This window comes from Parasteatoda tepidariorum, chromosome 3 (genome assembly GCF_043381705.1).
Source record: "Parasteatoda tepidariorum isolate YZ-2023 chromosome 3, CAS_Ptep_4.0, whole genome shotgun sequence".
Lineage (NCBI taxonomy): Eukaryota > Metazoa > Arthropoda > Arachnida > Araneae > Theridiidae > Parasteatoda > Parasteatoda tepidariorum.
The window spans coordinates 13,423,931-13,450,272 of NC_092206.1; the positions used below are offsets into that span (position 1 = coordinate 13,423,931).

Consider the following 26,342-nt stretch of genomic DNA (forward strand, 5'->3'; position numbering starts at 1 on the left):
AATAAATAAAACAAGAGACATTAATAAAAAATAATAAAATACTTTATTATACATCAGTAACAGGTTGAAAAATTTCAATTCCACTACTAGCATCAGCAAACACTTGCAACATTTCTTTCTCAACAGGATGAAGATCACCACAGATTATTAATGAATGCAATGGAGGACCCAAGTCTAAAGAAGCCATTCTTTTCAATGAGGCGGCAACTATACTTTGGTCATCTGAACCTAACCTTGCAATACCAACACAAATAGTATTTTCTGTAAAAGCTGAAATTGAAATATAATAATTACTTTAACTCAGCATGAAATAGATAAATATTTATTTGTTTATTTACTAGAGATATGAGTTTAAGATTTGAAGACCTTCATAAATTTTTTTTTGCGAGATTTTTCAAGTAATATCAGTGATTGATCTAAAATTTTCATTTTATTTTTTATTAAGATATCATAAAATTAGTAAAAATTCCTTTAATTTTAAGAGTATTGATTCTGAAATAAAAGTTAATACACAGCAACATAAAATTATTTTCACTCCTACATCAAACTGATTGAAGAAAATAAAGCGGAATTAAGATTTTATTACAAAATTTCTTACACCATATACATATATACTTTCAATTCAGACAATTAAAAATACAGAAAAAACAAGAATTATTTACCTATATCACCATCTCCTTTATTTCTGCGATTTTCAATAATTTCTAGTAACTGTTGTGCTGCACAAGAAGCTGTCATAAATCTGGGTGGTTCATATATTTTCTTACCTCTGAGAATAATGTTAATTATAAAAGTGCCAATGATAAATTATAGCATACAAAATAATCAAAGTGCAAAATACTATTTAGGCAGTAGTCAGCCAATAGAAAACTTTGCAAATAAATTCTCTATGAATAACATGTTGGAAGTTAGGTTCCAATTTTGTGAAATTTAAAATTGTTGTCAAATAATTTGTTCATACTTTATTAAAAATACATATTTAAGTGAATAAATGAAAACATGAAATAATAATCAAATTTAAAATAAAGAAATCATTCACTGAAATTCTATTACAGAAGCATGTTAAAATTTTGTGCTATTTACAATAATGCAAACTATCACTGTAAAATAATTTGTTATTCAAAAAAAGTCTCTATGCATCTTCCTTTACAAAAGAAATTACTTTTAATTCAGAAAATAAAACTAAAAGGCAATAAATAAAGGTAAAAAAGGGAAATTTCACATTGAAATTTTCAGAGAAATGTGTTAAAACTAACTTTAACATTTTACATAATTGCAGTAAAATAATTTGTACACCTAAAAATGTTATCTATACATCATACTTAAATAAAACAAAAAATATTATATTTGTTTAAGAAAATTAAAGTCTATAATAATTAAACAGACATACAATTTCTTAATAAGAAACATGATACAAATAGGTTTCAAATTTGTAAAATTCTCAAAACACTGAGGTAAACTCATTTGTTAACTGAAGATATATATCATATTTTACTATGTTTCAGAGAAAAACAAACCCATGTAATAACAAACAATCTAATAAATAGCATATTTGTAGATCCGTTTTCTAATTTCCATTTAAAATTTTTGTTGTTGAATAAAATACGATACATAGATTTATATAGGCTTAAAGCAATAATCTAAGTTGAGTAATTTTCACAGAAATAGTTTACACGCTGTATAAAATAGTTTTTACATACAATTTTTTTGTAGCGGAATAAAAAAAAATGATGTTTAAAGAAATTTGCGCAGACCTATCCTCTCTAAGTTCCAGAATCCCTTAGTAGAATTTGGCATAAAAATGAGAGAAATTGATCCAGCTAACAATAATATTAAACAAACTTACTTAAAGGCAAAACTTAAAATTAATCATTAATCTTAAACCATAAAAGTACAATTTAGATGAGCTCAGCCAGATAGTCACTAGCATGGTTATTTAGCCAGTATGAGGCTGCATGATTAGCGACACCATTATTTTTAACTATAAAACCACAGCCCATTCTGCTTTTTTTCTCTCTCCTAAACATCAATATTCCCTGTGCTGAGAATTCTACTTTTGTCTGTATAAGCTTCCCGGCGTTGGCCAAACTATGAAGTAAAACCCCATTTAATATTTTTGTAATTGAAAGAATGTGTTCTAATCGGGCTGTCGAGAACCAGAAAATGCATCAACTCACAGTTAATCAGATTATCAATTCTTCATCCCCAGAGAGTTCTCTTCATAATAGATTCTTCCATTAGCCTAAGATCAATGTTTTGATTCTATATAATATTTGTATCACCCCAGTGCTAGTGATTTTATAACATTTAGTGCTGTTAATTAAAAAATAATTTCATTTATCATTCATCGTTATTTTCCTTGTGAACCAATAATTGTTAGTTTATAAGATATTTTCCACTCTGGATCTTAGTTTTTCATTAGTTAATCACAAATTTATAATGAATCGTAAAAATAAAAAAAATTGAAAGAACCAAACAATACATACAATATTCCTTAAATAATATGGTCATTTCAGAGAATTTAATTTTATAAGGCAAACTACAAAATTTGAATGAAATCAGTCAAATGGTTCCTTAAAAATTGAATTAAAAAAACATTTTTAAAATTCAACTTCTCAGGAGACGTTTAACTAATTTTGCTCAAATTTTGTGCTTTGTTATACAAAATTACATTATTTAAAAACATGTAAAAAATTTTACACCTTACAATTCAATTTTTTTAAAAATTTAATTGATTAAAATAATGAAAAGAATAATAAATATTTACTAAAAGTTTTTGCATGGAATTATATTTAGATCAATAAATTTTATAATTGTGAGCAAAAATTTTCAATGTTTGACAAAACACACAGAAAATAAAATTAACATTAAGGGGTTTAAACTTTGAATCACTTTCCTGGCCAAACTATGGGGACCATATTTTCCACATTGAAGCAATCCCCCATTATTTAAGAGGTCAGAAATCCAAATACCTTGAAAAAGTAGGTGTTTTTTCCCAAAGACAAAATAAATTTTTGTGTCTGATTTTGTAATTTAAAATACACTCAGCACTAATTAATTAGTATATTTGATGTCATCTCCCCTAACTATAAAGGCTGAGTTCTAGAACATAAAGATCCAATCAGTAGATCAAAATAGGTTCAGGGTGGTCCTTTTTTGCACACTGTACATTTTTGTCATATTATTTCTTAAAATAATAACATAGATATTTATCTATAGCATATTAATTAAAAATATTATTTTTAACCACCTTGTTGCAATTATTCAATATGTAATTATAAATAAAATATAATTGTACTGATAATGGTAAAATATGAAAAAGAAACAATTTCTACTTACTTTATTAAGTTTTCTACAGATTGTTCTTTTATCTTTAAATCTATAATTATAAAATGGAAATTCAAAATCATTATATATAATAAGATTTGAATATTATGATTAATTTGGCATAATAAAAGTTTCCTGCAAACTTTTAGTAGCCATACACAAAAAGTAAATATCTTAAAATATATATTAGAAATTAAAATATTTTATTCTATTTCAGGGAGAAATATTTATTACAATATAAGTTGCATTCAGATTTAATTTTAAATGCTTTGAACAATAACATAAATACACAATTACAAAATAAATTGAAATTTTATTACTTTTTAAAATAAATATAATTTTCATACTTAGGGTCAGGCTGGGAAACTGTGAACATGTAGTATTTTCACTTTATAAGTTAAGATATTTAGTTATTTCTTTTTAAGAGATAGATACTGAGATTATGGCATAAATTTTTATTTTAGCTTTGGAAACTGATAACAAGTTCAATGTTTAAAAACTATTATTTTCAGGCTCATTGCAGATGATATGTAATTATAAACTGCTGCTATTAAAAACATTAATTTTAAATTGGCAAATATAAGTTTTTTATTCTGACTAAAAAATATATGTCAAAAAAAAATCTATATAAAAATTTAATTTTATTCGTTCAATTATTTAAAAAAAAATGTTTATAATGTTTTTTTTAGATAGATAATTGGGGTTGGGGGGGGGGAAGATATTTAATATTTTAACTTTGTGTAAAAACAAATCTATAATAGAACAAAGCTAACAGTTTTTCCTCTTTCGTATTTTATTATTCAACTACGGAGGAATAACCCTGATGAATATTATATTTAAAATCTTCTCTAATATAATATATAATAGGCTACTTCATGTGATAAAAGTTATTGGCAAATACCAATGCGGACTCTAAAGAGAAAGCTGTAATATTGATCAAATTAATGTATTAGGCGATGACTATACAAATTAATGCTAAAACTCATATGATCGGATATCTTGTTATAAATTGAACATATTAATTTATTCTTTCAATATACTTAATTATTCTTCCTAATTAATTATTCTTTATGAGGTAGCTGCTTTCAAACACGTAAGTACAACTTTGAGGGAAGTTTTCAGAATTTTACATATGATTACAACGAGAGACGTTAAAAAGTAAAAATTATCATTAAGTTTTTCGTATTATAGTTCGGAAAAATTTTACTAGGTAATGAGAAACAGCACTTATTTAATTTCAAAATTGAACTATAAATGAGTAATGCAATTAAAAAAAAACATAGAAAATTTGTGTTACCTAGTAAACATAGTGTGTGCAATCCATTACTTCTATTAATCTTAATCTTATCATAAAAACTTTCAGGTTTCCAGGAATCAGTCCAAAACACAATGGATATAGCTTCACCAAACCTGTACAGCTTAAAAGAATACATATATGTTAATATATATATAATTAAATATACAAATGCTTCATTAAAATCTACATTGAGTAATCAATTGAAAAAAAAAACTTAAAGGGCTCTTGTGCATGTATATGTGAACTATTAATAGTAAATAAACATATTCAACTTAAAAAATTTATTTACCTAATTTATAGTTATAATTTTTATTTTAAATTTGGAATTTTTTTTCCTTAAAATTGGTTGACAACAAAGGTCAAGAAGTTTTCATATGATGGCCCAAAAATTTACAAAAGGGTCTATTAAAAATAAGTTTCTAAAATTTAAAAAGCTTAATTCATTTTATATAATGTTTGCAATTTAAGTTTACATGAAGTTATTTACGAATTCTACACCATATTTAATTATTTGTGTATTTAAGAACAAAAATAGAACAAAAACTAACATATGCACCTTAAATGACTAATATTAATTCCATCATAATTAATTATCTAAAACATTTCAATAAAATAAAAATTTCATTTATATTAGAATATAAAAAGAAGTTTCTTTGATTGAAAATTAACAGATAATGATTAAAAAAAAAACTGATACAAAAAAGGTACCTGTAAGCCACAACATCCAATGGCATTCATAATAGAAGCATTATGAACAACTTTATATGGAATTCTTTTTTGAACTGCTCTCAAAATCATATCAGAATGAGTAGTAGCTCTATAAAAAGCAATATATCTATCTATATATAACACAAATCACAAAACATTTCTTTTTTTAAAACATGGATTTATCAAATATGGATTCATGGATGGTTTTTTAAAAAAAAACACGGATTCTCAATAATTCTTAAGTGTTTTTACATTTTAGTGTTTAAGTTTGAAAAGAAATAAAACTTAAATGTAAAAACAGTCAAATGCAAAAATACACTAAAATGTCTTTGTTTTTTTAAATAATATGCACAAAAAAAGAGAAAATAGAATTTAACTAAATTATTAAGCATAAAAAAGTTAAAAAAAAATATTGAAATTTAACAATTCATAACCTGGAAGAAAAAAAATAAGATGTGGTGTTCATATTGAAAATTTTCATCTGAATTTTTTACACAATAGTGCATATCTTATTTGATCAAATATCAGAACAATATAATATAAATTTTAGTTTTGAAGAAAAATAATAGTCAGCAAAATGAATATTTTAGGTTTAAAAAATATTTAGTTACTATTCACATAGATACCTTTCTCTCTCCTACTTAAAAGAAACAAAGAAACATAATTGAGAAAAATAATGTTAAAAAAAATATTGAAATTCAACACCAGAAAAAAAAAGATTAGATTTATGCTGAACATTTCTATTTGAATGGCAACCTAACAGCACATATTTGATTGAATCAAAATTTAAAAATAAACAATCGCCAGTGAAATAAATATTTTTGGCTTAAAAAATATTTAATTTATAAAACTTATTAATATTAATTTCAAATAGACATTTTTTTTCTTCATTTCTAACTTAAATGATCAATAGAAAATAATCCATTACATAATAAGTAATGACATCAAACATGGAGACTAAAATGTTCTGACTTCATATGAGTATTATCAACTCAAACATTCTGATTTCATACTTTCATTGCACAAAATTAGAAAGTGGCTTCGGTATAACTGAGCTTAGTTACAAATAATCCAGGGCTTCCCTAAAGATAATATAGAATTAATTCATAGAAACTAAATTCTTCATAAACACAATTAATTTAAAACTATTCTTTTCAATGCAAACACATAGAAGAATAAAAGTTTAATGTACATTGTCAAATAAACAGTAATTCAATTAAAATTAGGTACATCTTAGCATCGGATTATGTGTATTAATTTTAAAACTCATTTACAGTTATAGCATTGAAATTTATAACTTCAAAATTATGTCGCTTTATAAACGTGCTCAACTAGCTCCTCAGTTTCTAAATAATATCAACATTAAAAAAGGCACAATATGTCTACAGTTTTCAAAAACTTATTTTTATTTCAGTTATTATAACTTAAATATCTTCGATTTATCACCTAAATAATTATCACCTAAATAAATAAATGTATTTTTATTTCATATTTTTTTTACCCAGACTTTTTTGTTTAACTTTTTTTTTTGCAACAATATATGTTTTTAATGAAAGAATATTTTACAAGTTCAGATTAAGGATAAGTTATGGGGAGTGGGGGCAAGACATTGTATGATTTAATATAAATGAAATTTTTGTTAAATGAATGTTGACAGTGTTTTCATCATAGAAAAAAAATGGATGAGAATTTCTCACCCTTTCACAAAAACAGGGTGAGATTTAAAAAAGTTAAGTGAGATTTCTAAAAACTAAAAGAAACACAAAAACTCTTGAAAAAAAATCATTTCTTTAATTATAATACGTTTTTAACACCTTCTATTTTTTAAAGCATTGAATATTTTTGGTGCATCATCATAGAAGATTTTGCCTTTACAAGGCATTTGCCCATCTTACATAAGTGCATAAAAAATTTGAATGTCTTACATGAAGAAACCTTACCTACGGTAAACACGCGGTTGCAGAGAAATGTGTTCTGAAAGGGGTTCCGTGGTTGTGTTCTGTTGTTTGAAAAGGTTCTGAACAATAGGTACTGGTAAATAGGGAAGCTAGATAATGGGGCAGATGTTGAAAATAATGAAAGATCCAGGAAGAAAAGTGAAACGGATTTTATTCTAAATGGCGAAATTCGAAGCTTTTTCCAAAATGCAAGAAATTTGCGAATTTTGAAATTGATTTATAGAATGGGCAAATTTCTCGCAGTAATCAATTTTTAATGCGAGAAAAGAAAAAAATATGCGAGATTCTCGCATTCTCACGCTGTAGTGAAAACACTGGTTGATCTCAATATTTATTTTAGTCATAAAAATCAGAAATTACTTACCCAAAAGGATCACCAACAACTAAAAATGCAATATCTTCTTCAATAGCATTTGATAGAATTGAATCTGTAGAAGAAAAACAAAAAAAGCTTTATACAAAATTCAAATTTAATTTACATCATAAAATAATAAGGAAAAAATAAAACAGTAGCAGATATCACAACACTAAACCTCTTTAACAATAGTAATTATTAAAAAGATTATAAAAAAGTTAGACTTTCTGCAACAGAAACAACCATATTATAGAAATAGAAGTAGGTGCTCAATACGTCTTATTTCATCAAAATTTTTTGAGAGATGAACCACAGAAAATCAATGTTTTAAGCAGGTAACAACTTTTTGGAATTATTTTGGGAACTGAAATATGTTATTCTGGAATTTTCGTAATATTTTTTTTTTTTTTACTTGTAGTAAAAAACTTTTTTCAGAAAATTAAATTTTTGAAGCTTGTGGAAACATATATATATTTTTTAAACTGCAATTATCTCATTAGAATATTATATGTATACATTACAATATACATATATTTAGAATATCATATGTATACATTAATACACCATTGACTGAATTGTAATAATGCAGAGAATATAGCAAATAAAAAATGGATAATTTTTACAGAAATACAGCAAGCTTAGGACGAGACAATATTAATGTGTAATAACTATAGAAAATAATTACAGTTGTTGGAAATGGTTATACCATAAAAACAAACAAAAAAGATATGTAAATTGAGTAAAACTTTGTATGCTAATTGTAGAATTTCATCTAATGCAAGAGTGTCGGTTACTAGCAAGCCTCAATTGACAAGTTAAATTCAAAATTATCAAAACTTATTGCCTTCAATTTTTTCTGTATAAAAAAAATTAACAGTAAAAGCTAGTTTTATATCAAGCTTTTCTTCCCAGTCCCAGCTTTTTTTCATGTTAAACGATTTTCGCAATGATGCTACTAACTGCGTTATTATATTAAATTATAGTGTAATGTTAATACATAATCAACACAAGCGTGCAGATCTTTATTTAAAATTATCAACATACTCTATGTTCTTCTGTTGCAACCACACGAAGAGGGCCAGTTATTTTAAAAATCCTTATTATTTCTTGAATCCACTCAACTTTTCAAATTTTTATAGAACAGTTAATAAGCTACAGGGTTGTAACCTATTGAGGATCGGTTACAGGATTGTGTCACGCTTCTCTAAATATTTGTCATCGGGTATATAGCATCAAGAACACAAATGTCCGATTAAACATTATGAGATGTTAATAAATTTGATAAACAATGGCTATAATAGTGTATGAAAAAAATACCTTTAAAATAATTTTAAAGGATTTATAGTGAATTTTCCTTTAGCTTACCAGAATCTTGCTCAACCATTTCTCTGTCAGCAATTATTATTGGTTTTTCATAAAATTCCTCCTGAAAAATTGTTAAAGAAGTTAAGAAAATAAGGTTTAGTGGTTACAAATGGAATAAAGAATTACTAGTAGAGAAAATTAAATAAATATCAGATTTTATTTAATGCAGAAGAACAACCAAAACAAAGAAAAAATCATGTTACCCCTTTAACCCTTCATCTAAGACATTAAATATGAGTTACAAAAATTTTAATTTTTAGAATGTTTTGAAATTAGATTTAATTTTTTGGAAGAATGCAAAACATTTACAATAAAAGATATAAACAACTAACAAGTTTTTCTTTTCCTACTGTTAACATCGAAGTATAAGCTTCTAGATATACTCTTTTGGCATTTTTAACAATTTCCAATCCTTTTACAGTGATATCTTTTGCGTCACCCAAACCCAAACCAATTAAGTAAAGCATGATTGACCACCAAATACAAAAGTAAAAACTGATCAGTGAGTAATCAGCGATTATAATGGAAGTATTTGTGTAGTTATATCAGATTTGATAAGGTTTTTTTCAAAACATTTGCTGCAATTTTATGGGAAAAAATTTCTGTTACCGGAATATTGATTTGTTTACTAATAAAGATCAAATGGCACAGTTAAAGTGACGAGTTGCATAAAGAAAAATATTGGATAGAACAACGTAAAAAAATCATTTTATCCTTCAGCGTCATTGATTAAATATTATTTAAAAAAATAATCTGAATTTTAAATTATTACTTGCGAAAATATTAAAATATAAATATTAGTAGTAATTATAAAAGTGAAGTGAAAAAAGTCTCAAATTTTTCCCCTTTTAAGGTTTAAAAAATTTATTCTTTTTAAATTAATACAGTTTTATATCCATTAAATATTGCATTTTAAAGAACGTGTTTTGAAAATTCGGATCGAAAAGTTTCTCTCGTTATCAACTAAACTTCCCCCCTCCCATTTTAGTTTTTATTTACATCATACATGATTAATGATTAATCAGATTTACATTTACGTGAATGTTAAATTATTTGAAGCAAAATACTAATTTTGATTCTACTTCCTTTAACTCTTCATTACATTCTGATATATAAATATATTTACTGAATTTTTACAGTTCTTGTCAATCCTAGATTTTAAAAGGTTGAGTTTCATTAGATTTAATTACGAATACAATATACCAAATTATTATAATTTTTTTTTAAGTGTTTGTTTCTTTTCCTATTTTAGATGGTGTGCATTCCATGTATTGTTGCTCCTGTTCTTTTGTTTTTGTGGTACAGATTTATTCAACCTATTATGCTGAAATTTTGGAATCCTTGGGCTCCTAAAGCATCTATTCAAACGTCGCAGGCAGGAGAAAATAAAGACGCACCAAAAGCAGCATGTCCATTTTCAAAGACTCCTAAAGTATGTTTAGTTTCGAAATTGTTGTTTAAGTTTCATTAATATTTTAATCTTGTAAAAATTAATTCATATTGAAAGAAATTTAAATGCTGCTATATAACACGCATTTACGATATGAAATTGTGACCTGTTCTTAATTAAACTAACCAATATGAGCTTTGTTTTCAAAACTTTTGCAACTTTATATAAATATGCTCTCATATATATCTAGTAAAATTTTGAGTATTTTATACTATAGTTGTTTTCCACTATTTCAATTTATATTATGTTCGTTAAATAACTAACTATTAAATACTAAATAGCGATTCCAAAGTAGTTATAGCAGTACTTAGTTCTTTGCAACTCAAAAGGGTGTAAATACTATCTATATCACATACTAACTATATCACATCAACTATATCACAGGCAAAAAATTTATTTTTTATTTTTATTTAAATGGTTAAATAATAATTTATAAGTCAATTTTAGAAGAAAATAATGGTATTTATCAGTTGCAAGCGGCCATAAAAAACTTAGAGCCAGAGTACCTATCTTTGGTAACAGGAATATTTCTATATCCATGGTACCTGTTCAGGCCAACTGAAATTAGAAGGTCTAGATGGTAATTCTGAATAAATCAAAGTAAAGTTTATTGCAGTTTTCTGGAGTTGGATACAAGTTATATTGTTCTAATTCACTTTATTCCGGTATATTCTGATTAGTATTTGACTAGCTCTTACTGGAAGTCTTTGTAACTTGTTGGTTATTTTGATATTCATATGAAATTATTTCCTGTATACCTATTGTTATAATTCCTGTAGTACTTATTAACACAATCAATCAAACATGATCGGCATAATTATTCGTTTGGCTATTTTTCAAGATCATAGAAAATTTGAAATTTTTATGGGAATGTTTCTTAATCAGTATCTGTAAGCACAAGTGTCACTTTCCAGTTCTTTTACTTAGAGTAATTTTATATATAAATTGTATTTATGTTTGTTAGGAATTTGTTACGAATTTTACCCGTTGAATTTCTCTATCTTGGTTTTCTTCAGTTGTTTCTCCGTGTTGGCCGATTTTCTATTAAATTAGGCAAAATAGCGACTGATGAACAGATTGTATTCATAGTGAAATATATTTTTTTTTCAAAGCCAATACTGAAAAAAAAATCTTATCTTTCCAAAATTTCATTAAAGTTTTAGAATTTAAATAAAAGTGCTCTACTAGCTTTGAATTAACTATGTCTTTTCATAGTTAAGAATGTATTAAAATGCAATTTATATTCTAAATTTGTCATAATTTTTCTCGAAAACCTTAACATGAAATTTGTTTGTTTTTAAATTGGTTTATAATTTATAAATTTAAAAATATTATCTGATTATAATATTTTATTTTAAATTTGTTTATAATTTTCCTCTGGAACCTATTTGATTTTTGAGTCCTTCTATTTGAAAAAGGCTGCATATCCTTATTTTAAATCAATATTGTGTTGAAATTTTAAAAATATTATATTATGTATGTTTAAAACCTGTGGTTATTGACATTTTTGTTCGAGAAACAATAAAAAAATTATAATTTTTAACAGTAATATTTAGTTTCCTATGCCGTAAAAAAAAAAAACTAATCAGTTTATAGCTTTTATTCATGAATTCTTTTATCATGTGCAATATTTACATTCTGGTTTAACCAAACATGCATATTCACCATGACATAACGCTATTTTAAAAAACTGAATTTTATGTTGTATGATTTTTTAATTATGTTAGAAAGTCCACGTAAGCAAATTTACTTAGGAATCATAGAGTAGTTTATGACCAATAAAAAAATTTTTTTTAATCAAAACTTTAGAAAAAGTTATTAGCAAACTATGAGGAATTGAGCTAGTAATTCATATGGATTAAATGAAAATGAAAATTTTGTTATTGAAGAATTGCTTGAAATGAAATTTTTTTCCATTTTTGGATTACCAACCAGCTTATTCTGGGGAAAAAAATCTAATTTGAATGTCATAAAATTTAAATAGCTGTTAGCAATTGATACAATATTTTAGAATTTTTTTATTAAAAAAAAATTGTTTTCACAGTGAAAAAATCCCCCCCTCCCACACTTAACCCTCATTTTGCAACATAATATAATTCCCTAAAAATTCTATATAAATGTTACTAATCTCAATACATTTAGCCATGTCATCTTTCGTCTTCAGAAACTTTCTATCTAAACATTTAATGCATTTGTAACATTTGTAATTTTTGATGTTTTATGCTATAAAAAGATAATTTGCAAAAAAAAAAAAAAATTACTTTCTAAGGAATTTTTAAAAATTTGATGAAATTACTTATTTGCTAAATAAATTTCTTTTTTTTTTCTGTACTCTAATGATATTTAAATTAGGAAAAGGATTTTCACAAATTTAATGACAATCATTTCATATTATAATTTAATACAAAATCATGGAAAAATATTTTCAAAATTTTAGAGCTTCTCAAAAGAATTTTTACACTCATATTAAGGCTCAAAATTGACATGATGTAATAGTTCTAGACCACTAAAATTTGACTACAACTACCATAAAAAAATTTTCAGTGGCTCTGCAGATTTAAATTGACTTAATTAACCTTTTCCCACTAAAATATCTTAAACATGTTTACAGGCTAGTTTAAATATTTTCGAATTAATAATATATTTTCGTCACTAGTCTTTGGACCAGTAACTTTAGGATTAGGGAGAGAGGCGGCAAATTATAACTTTTTATATCCTATTCATTGGCTACAATTCTAAATAGTGCATTATAATTAGGGCTGCAAGTTTGTCGCGGGAAAAAAGACCCCAAATTCGAGGAAAAATCATGGAAAATTTTGAAAATTACACAAATTCTAAACATAAAAAAATTTATTATATAAATGATGCAAAAGACAAAAATTGCGCGAATAATAAAAAAAAGCTTAAAAATACACAACAAAAGTATTTCTTTGAATTTCAAGCAATATTAATATTTTTATTTAAATGAAGAGAATTTTGGTACAAAGTATTGTACATTGTCAGATTATTCTCATTTATCCTTCGTCTTTCATCACTTAATACATTTTTATACTTAGAAAACGATCTTTCTGCNAAATAATTGGGCTCAAATCATTAGTTTCAGTAGTTCACGATCTCACAAACAAAACTTCTTTTTAAAGAAGTTTTTATTTTCTATTTTGGTGATTCCAAGCAAAACCTGTTCAATATTTGAACTTATAATTCATTATTCAAACGCAGATTAACAGCAAGTTTGCTAACATTGATCACTAATAAGTGGCATAGCAAGGTCTTTGATTTTTATACAAAGTTAGATAACAGCGCCAGTTATTATGCACAATTACTGGATTTTTGTTAGGTAGCAAGGCAGTTCTTGTACTTATTATGACATAACTTTTGTGGGACATTATTAGGGTTGCAAGTTTGTCGCGGCGCGAATTTTCGCGACCGTTTCCACGAAATTTCAAGTTTTTTTCAAAAATTCGCGAATTTTTTTAAAATTACGCGATTTGAACGAAAGTTATTCAATTCGCGCGATTTAAATGAAAATTATTCACAATTTGAAGTTATTTCTTTCTGTTTTATCTTATCAATAAAAATATATTTGTAGTTATGTATTATTTTTCTGAAGTTTAAAAATTGATTATATTTTTTCAAAGCATACACAAAAATATCTATCAAAATGACATTAGAATTGGGTTAGGCTCTATACAAGCTCCTCGCTTTTGTATTGAAATTGAATACCATGAACTTTCAAAGTTGGTATGTGTATTTGCAGCGGCAAACATTCCCCTGAACAAGCTAGATAATTCTGCACTGAAGGGTTACCTGGAAAATTCCCTTAAAGATATTGGTGTCATTCCAAGCTCTAGCCACTTACGAAACCACTACCTGCCTAAGATTCACGATTTTCATAAAAATCAAGTTGCCGATATTTTAGCCTCTGCAGCTGGTGTAAGTATTGTGACGGATGAAACTACAGACTCTGAAGACAGATATGTATTAGACGTGTTAGCAGTTCCATTTGTGGACATACAAGATGATGGTTCTGACATTTCTTTATCTGCTTTTTTCTTAGAAAGCATACCACTGGAAAGTGTAAATTTTAAAACTGTTAGCGAAGCAGTTATCCAGTGATGTCAAAAGTACAAGCTTCGTTTTAATACCATTTCATCTTTCGTCACTGACAATGTGTCTTACATGAACAAAGCATGGGAAAAAAGTTTGAAAGCAGTTTTCTTGAATGCTGTTCACGTGACTTGCAATGCACATCTTTTAAATCTCCTAGGAGAAATATGGCAAAATCAATTTGAAAAAGTGAATTCTTTTATTGTGCATTTAAAGCGTGCATCCACAGCATGTCCTTCACGTAAGGGTCGATTTCGAGCCTTTTTAGTTGAAAAGGGCAAAAACGCCGCTCTACCACCGGTTCCCGTACTAACCAGATGGAATAGCTGGTTTAAGGCAGCTTTGTTTCACGTAAATTACTTAGCTGAATGTGCAGAGTTCTTCAATAAAGAGCAACAAAATAGCAGTAGTTCTTTGATCAGCACGATTTCCGAAGAATGTTGTAACGCAGAATTGAGTGAAGATTTAAGAGAGATTGAAAAATATGCATCTTTAATTTTGAATCTATTAAATTTATATGAAAAACAAAGAATAAGTTCGCATGTTATTTTTAATGAAATGTCTGATCTTGCTGAAGATTTAAAAAGCAAATCTGTAACCTGCCAGCACTTGAAATCTAAAAAAGCTTTAAAATCATGCCATGAAAAAATTCAGGCATACTTTTTTGAAGGCAATATTACAACACATAGATTTCGTCAACCAGCATCAAGCTTTTTTAAAGCATGCAGAGCTTTTGATCCTAGTCAATTCAAATACTTAGATGTTTTCCAAGAAGATGATAGTTCTTTTATTTTTAACTCTATCCCCATGTTTGAGGATGAAGAAGAGTTGAAGTATGAATTTAATGCTTACAAAGCGACAGTTAATGAACTACATGTTGAAGGTAGACAATTAATTCAGTTTTGGAAATCGAAGATGGAACGCTATCCACAACTGTCTAAAGTGGCAATTTGATGTTTGTCAGTACCAACTAACAGCGTGGATGCCGAACGATCTTTTTCAAAATACAAAAATGTATTGAGTGATGAAAGGAGAAACATTAGCGAGAATAGAATCACCTAACCATGTATAATATTTTGTATCAAAATTCTGTACATTTAAGTAACAGCATTAATATTGCTTAAAAATAAAATTTTGTAACTTTTTTATGTTTTTTATTATTTTTAAATTGATTTTCGGTGTAAATATCAGTGCATATGTTATCCGTGAAAATTTCGCGAATTTTTAGAACTTTTGCGCGAATTACCTGCGAATTTATGTCTTTTTTTTCCCGCGACAAACTTGCAACCCTATTTATAACCAATAAAATTTTTTTTTTTTTTTAATTAAAACTTTAGAAAAACTTATTAGCAAACTATGAGGAATTGAGCTAGTAATTCATATGCTGCGCTTGAAATGAAAATTTGTTCCATTTTTGGATTACCAACCAGCTTATTTGGGGGGGAAAAAATCTAATTTGATTATCATAAAATTTAAATAGCTGTTAGCAAATTTAATAGCTGTTACAATATTTCATGATTTTTTTTTAAAATCCTTTTCACAGTGAAAAAATCCCCCCCCCCTCCACTTAACCGTCATTTTGCAATGTAATATAATTCTCTAAAAATTCTATATAAATGTTACTAATTTCAATACATTTAGCCTTGTCATCTTTCGTCTTAAGAAAACTTTCTATCTAAACACTTAACGCATTTGTAACTTATGTAATTTTTGATGTTTTATGTTATAAAAAGATAATTTGCAAAAAACTTTCTAAGGAATTTTTGAAAATTTGATGCAATTACTTCATTGAATATATAAAAAAATTTTTGTACTCTATATGATATTTATATTAGGAAAAGGATTTTCAAAAATTTAATGACAATCATTTCATATTATAATTTAATACAAAATCATGGAAAAATATTTTCAAAATTTTAGAGCTTCTCAAAAGAATTTTCACACTCATAGTAAGGCTCAAAATTGACATGATGTATTAGTTCTTGACCACTAAGATTTGACTACAACTACGGTAAAAAAAAATTTCAGTGGCTCTGCAGATTTAAATGCACTTTATTAACCTTTTTCCACTAAAATATCTTAAAAAACATGTTTAGAGACTAGTTTAAATATTTACGAATTAATAATATATTTTCGTCACTAGTCTTTGGATTAGTAACTTAATTAATATTCTATAATTTCGTCACTAGTCTTAGGATCAGTAACTTAAGGGTTGGGGGAGAGGCGGTGAATTACAACTTTTTATATTCTACTCCTTGGCTACAATTCTAAATAGTGCATAATAATGAAATGTGTGACTGAAGTTTAGAGTGGATTTCTTTTTTTCTAAAATTAAGGGTGTTAAATTTTTTTTCTGTTCGTTTGTAAGTTTTAATTTTTTTTAAAAATAATGTATAATACTGTTATCTGAATACCAAAGTAATCTAAAGGTTCATTTATTTGCAATTTAAAATCCGAATTATAGTCACATTTTTATTGTTGTCAGATATAAAGATTGATAAAGCGTAGTCCATCGTATTCTGCCCATATTATTTTTTCAATTATCACAATTTCAAATCTATGCAAAAATAATAATAAAAATGTATAGTGACAAAATAATTTACTAATATTTTGCATATCTAAATTTTGGATGCAGTAATAAGCTAATCCTTTATTTTATTGTTAATCCAGGCAAGTTTGACTCAAATTTTTATCTCTTCAGCAGGGCCATAAAAGGCATCGATTAGTACTGACATTCACAATAATAATTTTAGTATTTATTTTTTCATTAATAAATGGATGGCATTCTTTTAAAAGTCCGATTTTTTATTCCTCACATCGTCAACATTTCTAGAACTCTTTCGTAACTTTTTTTCTTCTAAATAATTTAATATTGCCATAACTATTGTACACAACAACTAAATACTAATGAAAGTGTTGTAATAATATAAAGCAAGGTATAAGATAATAATTAAAATGAAAACAATATTATTTGCTATTTAAAAGACCTATAAACTGTGCTTGAACTAAAAAATTTTTTCTATACAATCAATCTAAAAATGAGGAATTTTGACACCTATCATCCTCAGCCATAATTTCGTCAAAATTCTTTCGCCAAGTTATTGGCATTGACTTTCACAATTATAATTTTAGTATTTATTTTTTCATTCATTTATATTTAAATAAGTTAGTATTTTTTTTAAAGCAGATTTTTTATTNACTGACTTCAGGAAGGTAATTACCCTCCTTTGGTGTAGAAAGACCACCTTAGTTGACGAGATTGTGATTATCTCTTATCTCTGAACTATTTTCATGTCATTTTGCTATTGATTCACTCCCCTAAATATCCAATCAAATTTACATGTTCAATTTAAGGTTCAGGAAAATAGAAAATTCTGTTTAATAAAAATAGTAAATTTAAAAAAATCACATTTTAAGCAATTTTCGTGCAAGTCAAGACATATTGAGAAATTCGCGGATTTTAGGAAAAAAGATGACAATTTCGCGGAAATTTTCACCACGACAAACCTGCAGCCCTAATTATAATGAAATGTGTGTGTAAAATTAAGAGTGGATTTCTTTCTTTTTTTCCTCTTTAATATAGGGTGTTAATTTTTTTTTTGTTGTAAGTTTTAATTTTTCTAAAAATAAATGTGTAATATTGTTAGTGGTATCTGAATACCAAAGTAATTTAAAGGTTCATTTATTTGCATTTTAAAATCTGAATTATAGTGAAATAATTTTTTTTGGTCAGATATAAAGATTGATAGAGCGTAGTCCATCGTATTCTGCCCATATTATTTATTTAATTATCACGATTTCAAATCTATACAAATAATAATAAAAATGTATAGTGACAAAATAATTTACTAATATTTTACGTATCTAACTTTTGGATGCAGTAATAAGCTAATCCTTTATTTATTGTTAGTTCAGACAAGTTTAACTCAACCTTTTATCCTTTCAGCAGGTTCATATAAGGCATCTATCAGTACTGACATTCACAATAGTAATTTTAGTATTTATTTTTTCATTTATTTGTTTTTTCATTATTAATTTTTTTATTAATAAGTGGATGACATTTTTTTAAAAATCAGATTTTTTATTCCTCACATCGTCAACATATAGAACTCTTTCATAGCTTTTTTTTCTTCAAAAATCATTGAATATTGCCATAACTATTGTACACAACAACTAAATACTAATGAAAGTGTTGTAATAATATAAAGCAAGGTATAAGATAATAATTAAAACAATAATTAAAATGAAAACAATATTATTTGTATTTAAAAGACCTATAAACTGTGCTGAACTAAAAAATTTTTCCTATACAATCAATCTAAAAAATGAGGAATTTTGACACTTATCATCCTCAGCCATAATTTCGTCAAAATTGTGTCGCCATGTTATTGGCATTGACTTTCACAATTATAATTTTAGTATTTATTTTTTCATTCATTTGTATTTAAATAAGTGGAAGATATTTTTTTAGAAGCAGATTTTTTATTCCTCACATTGTTGACATTTTTAGAACTCTGACTAAACTGACTTTTTGTTACTATAACAATGAACGTTAATACAAAACAATGAAATATTTATGAAAATATAGCAATAACGCAAAGCTTTATGATAACAATTAAACCACCAAATGAACGAAAAACAATAGTATTTTTTATTTAAAAGACTTGTTCAAGCCACAACACATGCTTGAACACTAAACACTAGGGGTTCTGCGCTTGGCTGACCACCCAACCTTAACATTTGCTGCCACACCATAGTGCACAATGTCAAGAAAATGGGATGGGCCTTGGACATCGATGGGATGTTGTACCACTGACTTTAATAATTAGTAGAGGTGCCAATATTTATGTTTTATATGCAAGTTATTGTCACATTAGTGAGAAAGAATTTTTAAAAGCAATGATTTTAAATAAGAAGTATCTCCTTTTTTCCTCTTTATCCTTTAATCAAAGATTCCAAATTGAATGTCTAATTAGAAGCTATCTACTTTTTACTTTGCTTTTAATTTATTGGAAATAAAATTGTTTAATTTGTATTAATGTCTCTAAAGAGAAGCATATCTTAAGTAAATTCTGAAATAGGATCTTTATTTGTTATATAAGATATCTATTAGATTTTGGTAAATAGAAATTTGTTCTATTTTATTTAAATCTTTAAATTTATTTTTTATCAGTTATATTGTTTAAATTCCGCAGTTTTTTTTTTTGTAAACGTTATATATTTCTTTTTCAAATTAGGTAGAAATTTGACTCAAACATAAAGATTATAAGTCGCTCTTTTACATTTTTCTCTTGGGTATTAATAATGATTAAAAAGAATACTACTTTTCTTCAATTGTGGTTAGAAATTTTTTAATTTACCATGATTATATAACAGAATGTGTGCATATTTTTCTGTTTTATATAAATAAATTGAAGCCACCTATAATTAATACTTATGTTTGGATCATGCTATTGTTAACTAGTTCTAATAACATAAATTTTTTAAAAATTGCTTTTTTAGATGTCTTGATATTTAGTTATCTGCATATTAGGGTTCGGTTTTTGATGTCAATCAAATTATTTTGACTATTACTAACAAAAATTCAATATTTTGGTGTAGAAAATCATAATCTAATATAAATATTAGATAATTATAAATAAAAATATATAGCATTGAGATTTATCCAAGCTGTTAATTTCCTTGTTTTTTTATTTTTATTTTCAATAATTATCTTTTAAAAATTATCGATAATTATCTTGTTCATTATGTGTAAAATTAATTTTAGTAGATAATTTAGTTAATAATCACAATTTACGCCAATTTTTTAGATTGAGTAAAGCTTAAGTGGTTACCAATAATTATATGATCCTAAGTTTTGAAATTTCTTTTGTTTTTAATAGTTATATGCACAGTGTGTAAAAAAATAAACGGACCACTCTGAATAACTTTTGATCTAATAATCAGATCTTCATGTTCTAGAACTCACTCTTAATGGTTTGAGAGGTGATCTCAAATTGAAATATGCTAATTAATTAGTTCAGATGATATTTTAGATTACAGAATCAGACTCAGAAACATACCTTTTCTGGATAAACTTATTTGTTCAATATATTCGGAACTGACTTCCAAAATATGCTGCATTCTAGGAAACATGGTGCCCATAGTCTGGTCAGGAGAGCCATTCAAAGTTTGTGCCCCTAAATGCGAATTTTACTTTTTGCATATTTTGTCATATCTTAAGAACTTTTTAAGCAAATTAAAATTTCTTTCCATTTATCCAATGATAAATTTCATGCAAAATATTATTTATTATTTTTTTTAATAATAATTGATAAAATTTTGAATTGTAAGGTATAAAATTTTTCTCATTTGAAAGAATTTAGTTTAACACCCCAAAATTTGAGCAAAATCAGTCTAATAGGCCCTGAGAAATCGTATTTTAAAAAAGTTGCGTGCTTAAAATTCGATTTCTTGAGAACTGTTCGACAGATTTCACTAAAGTTTTGTATTTTGCCACGTAAAATTACATTCTTTAAAATGATATAAAAATCTAAATGTTACGATTCAAAATTTTTCCACTATTACGGAAAATAATAAATATTTAAAGTTATTTTTGCGTGCAATTATGTTCTGCTAAACTAGTTTTATAATTATGTGCAAAAAATGTTCAATTCACTTAAAAGAAAATTTCTTGGGATGTGGCAAAATTAGCATTACATTGACCCAACTTTGGAAACCAAATTTTCTAGATTAATTCATATTTTGGTGGTCAGAAATCTTAATCTGTCAAAAAACAGTATTTATTTGGAGAAAGTACATTTTTGTGATTTAAAATATCGTCTGCACTTAATAATTAGCCTATTTGAGGTCACCCCTTGAACAATTAAGATGAAATTCTAGAATGCAAAGATCTGATCATTAGATCAAGTTATTTAGGGCTGCCTGCTTATATTCTTTGTGCACTGTACATATAAATGTTAGGGGTGGTCATCTCAACTCATGAAGACAATGTTATGTAAATATAACAAAAGTAATCATTAGGGTGTGATGGCTTTTATTTTGAATTCTGTGCAATTTTAAGTGTGTACTCCATTAATACTAAAAAAGTTGCTATCAAATCTAATTAAATTTTTTATTTTTCCTTTCAGCCTGCAGACAAAGTTGAGTTAGAACCAGAGATCAGTAAAGAGATTAAAGTTGACTGATAGATGTTGCAACTTATCTGCTTTAATATTATGTTTATTTTTTATTATTTTTTGTATGAAACTCAAGATATTTTATGTGTATGAATTTGTTTCAGCTGTATATATGAATTTAACTTATTTCTGAAAAAAGTTGTACAATAAATGTAGTAATAGAACAGAAATTTTATTTTTACATTTACCATTCAGCAAACACACCACATTCTTTAATATTCGCCATGTTTGATTTTCTTTGACGATTTGTGGCGCTAGCTTCACCTTTAATTATAATCCTTTTTTTCTCTGTTTTCTTAGCTTGTTTTGAAAGTTGCTTTTTGAGTCTATGTCTAACCTCTTCTGGTGGAATAGTTGTCACAGAACGTATGCTATATGTTTTCGTTTTAGTTTTCTTGATTACGTCTCTGTTTTCACTTGCATCACTTTCTGAGTGGCTTTCACCTGAAATTTCTTCATGTTTCTCATTAATTTCTTTGTTAGAAATAACTCCAGAGTTAACTGGCTTAAGTTCTTCAGAAAGGATATTTTCTTCATTGTGCAGACTAGGCAAATCACAAGTCTCATTTGAAGTTTCGGAAAATTGTGAATCGCTATTAAACTTAAGAGCTTCCACTGAATCATCAAGATATCTTTCTAAAATGGCATTTTTGGATTTCATCTTGTGATCCCTTTTTTCTTCTATTGTAGTTTCTTCTTCCTTATTGTTAAAATCTTGTGTTTCACCTTCAGATTCAGGTGTTTCATCTTTCTCAGGAACTTCTTCCAATGTCATCATACCTAAAGCCTAGAAAAAATATACATTTACAAATTTTAAATATTGTTGAATTTAGTAAAGTCATATTTTTAATGTCTTATTAGTTACTGTTAATTAATATTTATCAGCATAATTTCAGTTAAAATAGAAATCAAAAGTAGGAAAGTTACAGAATAAAAATAAGGTTGGTATAACTAATAAGACAGTAATATGAAGGATGCACTTTATTAAACAAAATTTCAAGCAGTTTTTAAAAGAAAGCTCAAAAGGATTTTCCACATAATTATTTTTTTTTTTTTGCTGTCCAGTTATTATAAAGTGTAATTTGCAATACTACATATATAAAATTTGTGGAAAAATCATTGATTATTTTAAGATTTGCAATAAAAACAAAAACTACTTAGAAAATTACTTGAAGCTTTTTATGTTCTTAGGATATTTAAATCAGATTTTTTCCATTAGTTGCTGTACCTGATTCACTACAAAATTCTGAAAAAAATTAAAGTTTTTCCCGTGCATGTGGTACAAAAGAACTACTTTAAATACTTATATCTTGCACATTTTAAAACAATAATTTTGAATTGCTCCAAAATTTTGATTTTATTGAATACTTTTAAAGCTATATATATATGACCAAAGAATTAGTCTTTTATAAAAATGTTCATATCTCCATAAATACTTAAACTAGATTTACAAAATTTTATGCAGTTATTTCAAATAATAATCAAAATAACTGATACAAGTTGCGAAGTTTGTTGCTTGATTTTCTGACATAGGGTGATCAAAAATACTTGTTTTCCTTTCGTAATTTATTGTTGGTCTCTCAAGTTTCTGATAGCTTTAAACTTCATTGCAAAGTATGAAAAATCACATGAACGAAACACTTCTAAAGTTATAAAATAGTCTAAGAAGTATTTCTTGAAAATTCAAAAAATAAAATCAAAAACTGAAAGTGTCTCTTCTATTATTGTAGAGTAGTGTATATATAGAATATAGAAAAAAAATCATGGCATTTAAAGCATCCTCTAACGGCATTTACCTGAAATACCTATGTTCCATAAAAAAATTTAGAAAAGATAGTTATACGCTATTTTCGACCTGGGGAATGCTGACAGTGATTTATAACAGAATGCAAGTACTCTGTAAATTTGGTATTTGCCTCAGCAATGTTAAAATGATCTGATTACTTGTAATCAGAGGAAAGATCAATAGCTGAAATTATGAAATATAATTGTGAATCTTCAGATCCACCACTATCATTTAATGAAGCAGTAGTTATGTTGCCGAGACTGAAAATTTTCTTTCAAAAACAAGAGAAACAGATGATTTTTAGTTGTAGAAAAATTCATAGTACACTTCAAAAAAAGAAGTAAAAAACATATGTTGGATTTTTTCATTCAAATAATAAAATTTTTCTAAACTAATTACAATAAAGTTTCATATTGTATTTAGGTCCTTAATAAAATATAATTAAACTAGTATATATCTAAATTTTAGTTTTCATAGGAATTTCCATGTTCCCAATATATCAATGTTCTGTTATTGACAAAGTTTTGGTCTAGTTCAACAAGTATTGTTAAATCGAAGTTCTATTGTATTTTTAAACTACCTTGTAAGAGTAAATATTAAGACATTAGAGGTTACTTATTAATTCATTTTTAAAGGAAAATTTGAGAATGTATAGAAACATCTCTAAGCTGCTGCAGATTAGATTTTGATTGAAATCTATAGTATTTAAAGAATTGTCTGAATTAATTGTTATTTATCATCTTTAACTTTGCTCTTCAATACTCAAAGATAATAATAAATATAATACCTCTTCTAAGTCTTCTTGAACTTCTTTTGAATAGCCACTGGCACACGTAGTCAAGTCTAAAGTATCTTCTCTCCTACATAAAGCATATAATTGTCAGAAATTATATATTATTTAACAACTACTTTTATATAAAATAAACAATTTAAAGAGTTAAATGAGTTTTGAATTTCAAAAATGCATTAAAAAAATTTAGTCATGCAACACATCAAGAATATCCCCAAGTTTTTAAGCTAGCTAGAAGCAAGATTAAGAAAAAAATAAATAAAATAAAATTCAAAACTCTTTTTGAAATCAGTGAGTATGATTTCCTCCCAAAATAATGCATTTGATTTTCTGGAAATTCTGATTGTTTTGTAGTAGAATCAACAACTGGTTAAATAAATGTTTTTACTTTTAATTATTACAATGATACATAGCAATATTGGGAGTAAATTTCATTGAAAACTATTTTATGGGTATCGAAGAAAAAATTCCTTATTGATAGTTGATTCTATACTAAAGAAGTGTGCTTAATTTCAGAGAGTTCAGGCAGTCAGCTATTAAGAAATCATGACCCTTGACTGGATATATTTTTTTTCTAGAAACTCTCACAAAACTAGGTCTAAACAGTTAAATTTTCAAAATTAGGACTGAAATTTTTATCAAACATTCTGTGATAGGCTGAAAATTTAAATACATCTTAATGAATCTTTGAATAATCTTTCATTAGATACTAAATCATAAGATATTTTAGGTTAAATAAATGTTCAAAATAAGAAATAAGCTATTTTATTAAAATTATCAAAATAAAGCTAAAACATTCCCTAAAAATATAACTGGTTGTTAAAAAATAATTAGTATTTTTTCAATAAAAATTAATGAACAAAATACTTAATGATTTTTAATAGAATTAATTTAGATTTTAAAGAAAGATTTAATAGAATCAAACAGGCATGCAGCTTCTATTCATGTTGTATAATGCAACACTAATTTCAGATTTAAGTCATCCTATCCTAAATATTTCATTAATAGAATTGTTAACTTTAAATTTGATAAAAAAAATTTTCTTGAATTTTAAGGACCAACTATGAATACAGGGTTCATGCTCTACTATAAAAATAAAATTCAAGTACTTTTCAAGGACTTTTTAAGACTTATTATAAAATTCTCAAGGACTTAAATAATGTTTTGACGATAAATGTTAGTCGATAATAGCAGTACTGAAAAATAAGACTTCCATTTCTCTCTCTAGATTTCGGAAAGTGATCTAAGTACATATATAAAAAAACAACAAAAAAAAAACAAGGGTGATTGGCATCAAGTCGAGAATAAAATTCATGATGCATAAAAACGTCAGGTTTAAATTTTGCATTAAGGCTTATTTTAAGCTAGGTATACAAAGTCTGAATAAGCAAAGATTCGGGCAGAAGACGGGGTAGGGGGGAATGTTCTATATAATACTGTGATATCAATTAGATATTTAAAAACAACTCTGACGGGAGACTTTTATTTAATATTTAAAGTGGCAGAAGCATTTAGACAGTGAAATTTAAATTGTTCTTAAATATAATTTTGAAATTTCGACCACTTTTCTATTTAAGAAAATTAATCAATTATTGGATGTTGCGGCTTGATTATCATTTTAAATTTATTACCAGTCAACCATTTTAAATTGAAACAGTTGCCAACTTTCACCTCAATACCTTCTGATAGATTCTTAGTAACAATTTTGGTCACTGACTTTTTTAATTAACCACTCATACTTGAATTAACTTTTTTTCAGTAGCATCGATCATACGCACTTGACATGGTCACGTGAATATGAATTGCAACGAGTAGTTTTCAAATCGAGTATAAATACGAAAATCGATGTTTGATATCGCAAAATGCGTGAATACGAATAGCGACATTGGATTTTAAACTCGCGGAAAAACTAATTGCGCTAAAAAAACGCTTAAGTACAAATCGCGATATTAGATTTTTAAATTGCTTTAATGGGAATTGCGAGTACGATTTTTGAATCACGCGAAAACGAATTGCAACAC

The 26,342-nt window shown here is 26.3% G+C and overlaps 3 protein-coding genes across 3 annotated transcripts in view; 1 reads left to right on the plus strand and 2 right to left on the minus strand.

The window, feature by feature from the left end:
* Positions 1-24: 24 nt before the first annotated feature.
* Positions 25-9,731, minus strand: LOC107451453 (diphthine methyl ester synthase). The gene is made up of 8 exons (XM_016067548.4): positions 9,343-9,731; positions 9,011-9,071; positions 7,655-7,718; positions 5,333-5,441; positions 4,625-4,745; positions 3,340-3,379; positions 663-769; positions 25-270 (listed from the first exon to the last, which is right to left on the minus strand). Exons 1-8 carry the CDS (start codon positions 9,475-9,477, stop codon positions 47-49), a joined length of 861 nt encoding a protein of 286 aa, XP_015923034.1. The 5' UTR covers positions 9,478-9,731; the 3' UTR covers positions 25-46.
* A 154-nt stretch (positions 9,732-9,885) lies between these two features.
* On the plus strand, positions 9,886-21,915 carry LOC122270316 (UPF0729 protein GD16342). Its single transcript, XM_043047205.2, has 3 exons — positions 9,886-10,175; positions 10,263-10,442; positions 21,698-21,915. Exons 2-3 carry the CDS (start codon positions 10,263-10,265, stop codon positions 21,752-21,754), a joined length of 237 nt encoding a protein of 78 aa, XP_042903139.1. The 5' UTR covers positions 9,886-10,175; the 3' UTR covers positions 21,755-21,915.
* The window catches only part of LOC107441919 (RIO kinase 2), a 16,526-nt gene continuing 12,080 nt past the window's right edge, over positions 21,897-26,342 (minus strand). The window contains exons 9-10 of the mRNA XM_043047204.2: positions 24,319-24,391; positions 21,897-22,532 (exon numbers count right to left, since the gene is read on the minus strand). Of these exons, the coding sequence (XP_042903138.1) occupies positions 21,930-22,532; positions 24,319-24,391 (676 nt within the window). The 3' untranslated portion in view covers positions 21,897-21,929. The remainder of the gene's footprint in view (positions 22,533-24,318; positions 24,392-26,342) is intronic.

Bases quoted from the DNA above. Each gene is read 5' to 3' on its own strand.
- LOC107451453 (XM_016067548.4), bottom strand. From the start codon at position 9,477: ATGCTTTACTTAATTGGTTTGGGTTTGGGTGACGCAAAAGATATCACT. The intron at 9,072-9,342 runs GTTAGTTGTTTA...ACAATTTTTCAG, and splicing joins CAGTAGGAAAAGAAAAACTT to GAGGAATTTTATGAAAAACC. The intron at 3,380-4,624 runs GTAACACAAATT...TTATAATTATAG, and splicing joins GCACACACTATGTTTACTAG to ATTTAAAGATAAAAGAACAA.
- LOC122270316 (XM_043047205.2), top strand. From the start codon at position 10,263: ATGGTGTGCATTCCATGTATTGTTGCTCCTGTTCTTTTGTTTTTGTGG. The intron at 10,443-21,697 runs GTATGTTTAGTT...TTTTCCTTTCAG, and splicing joins CATTTTCAAAGACTCCTAAA to CCTGCAGACAAAGTTGAGTT.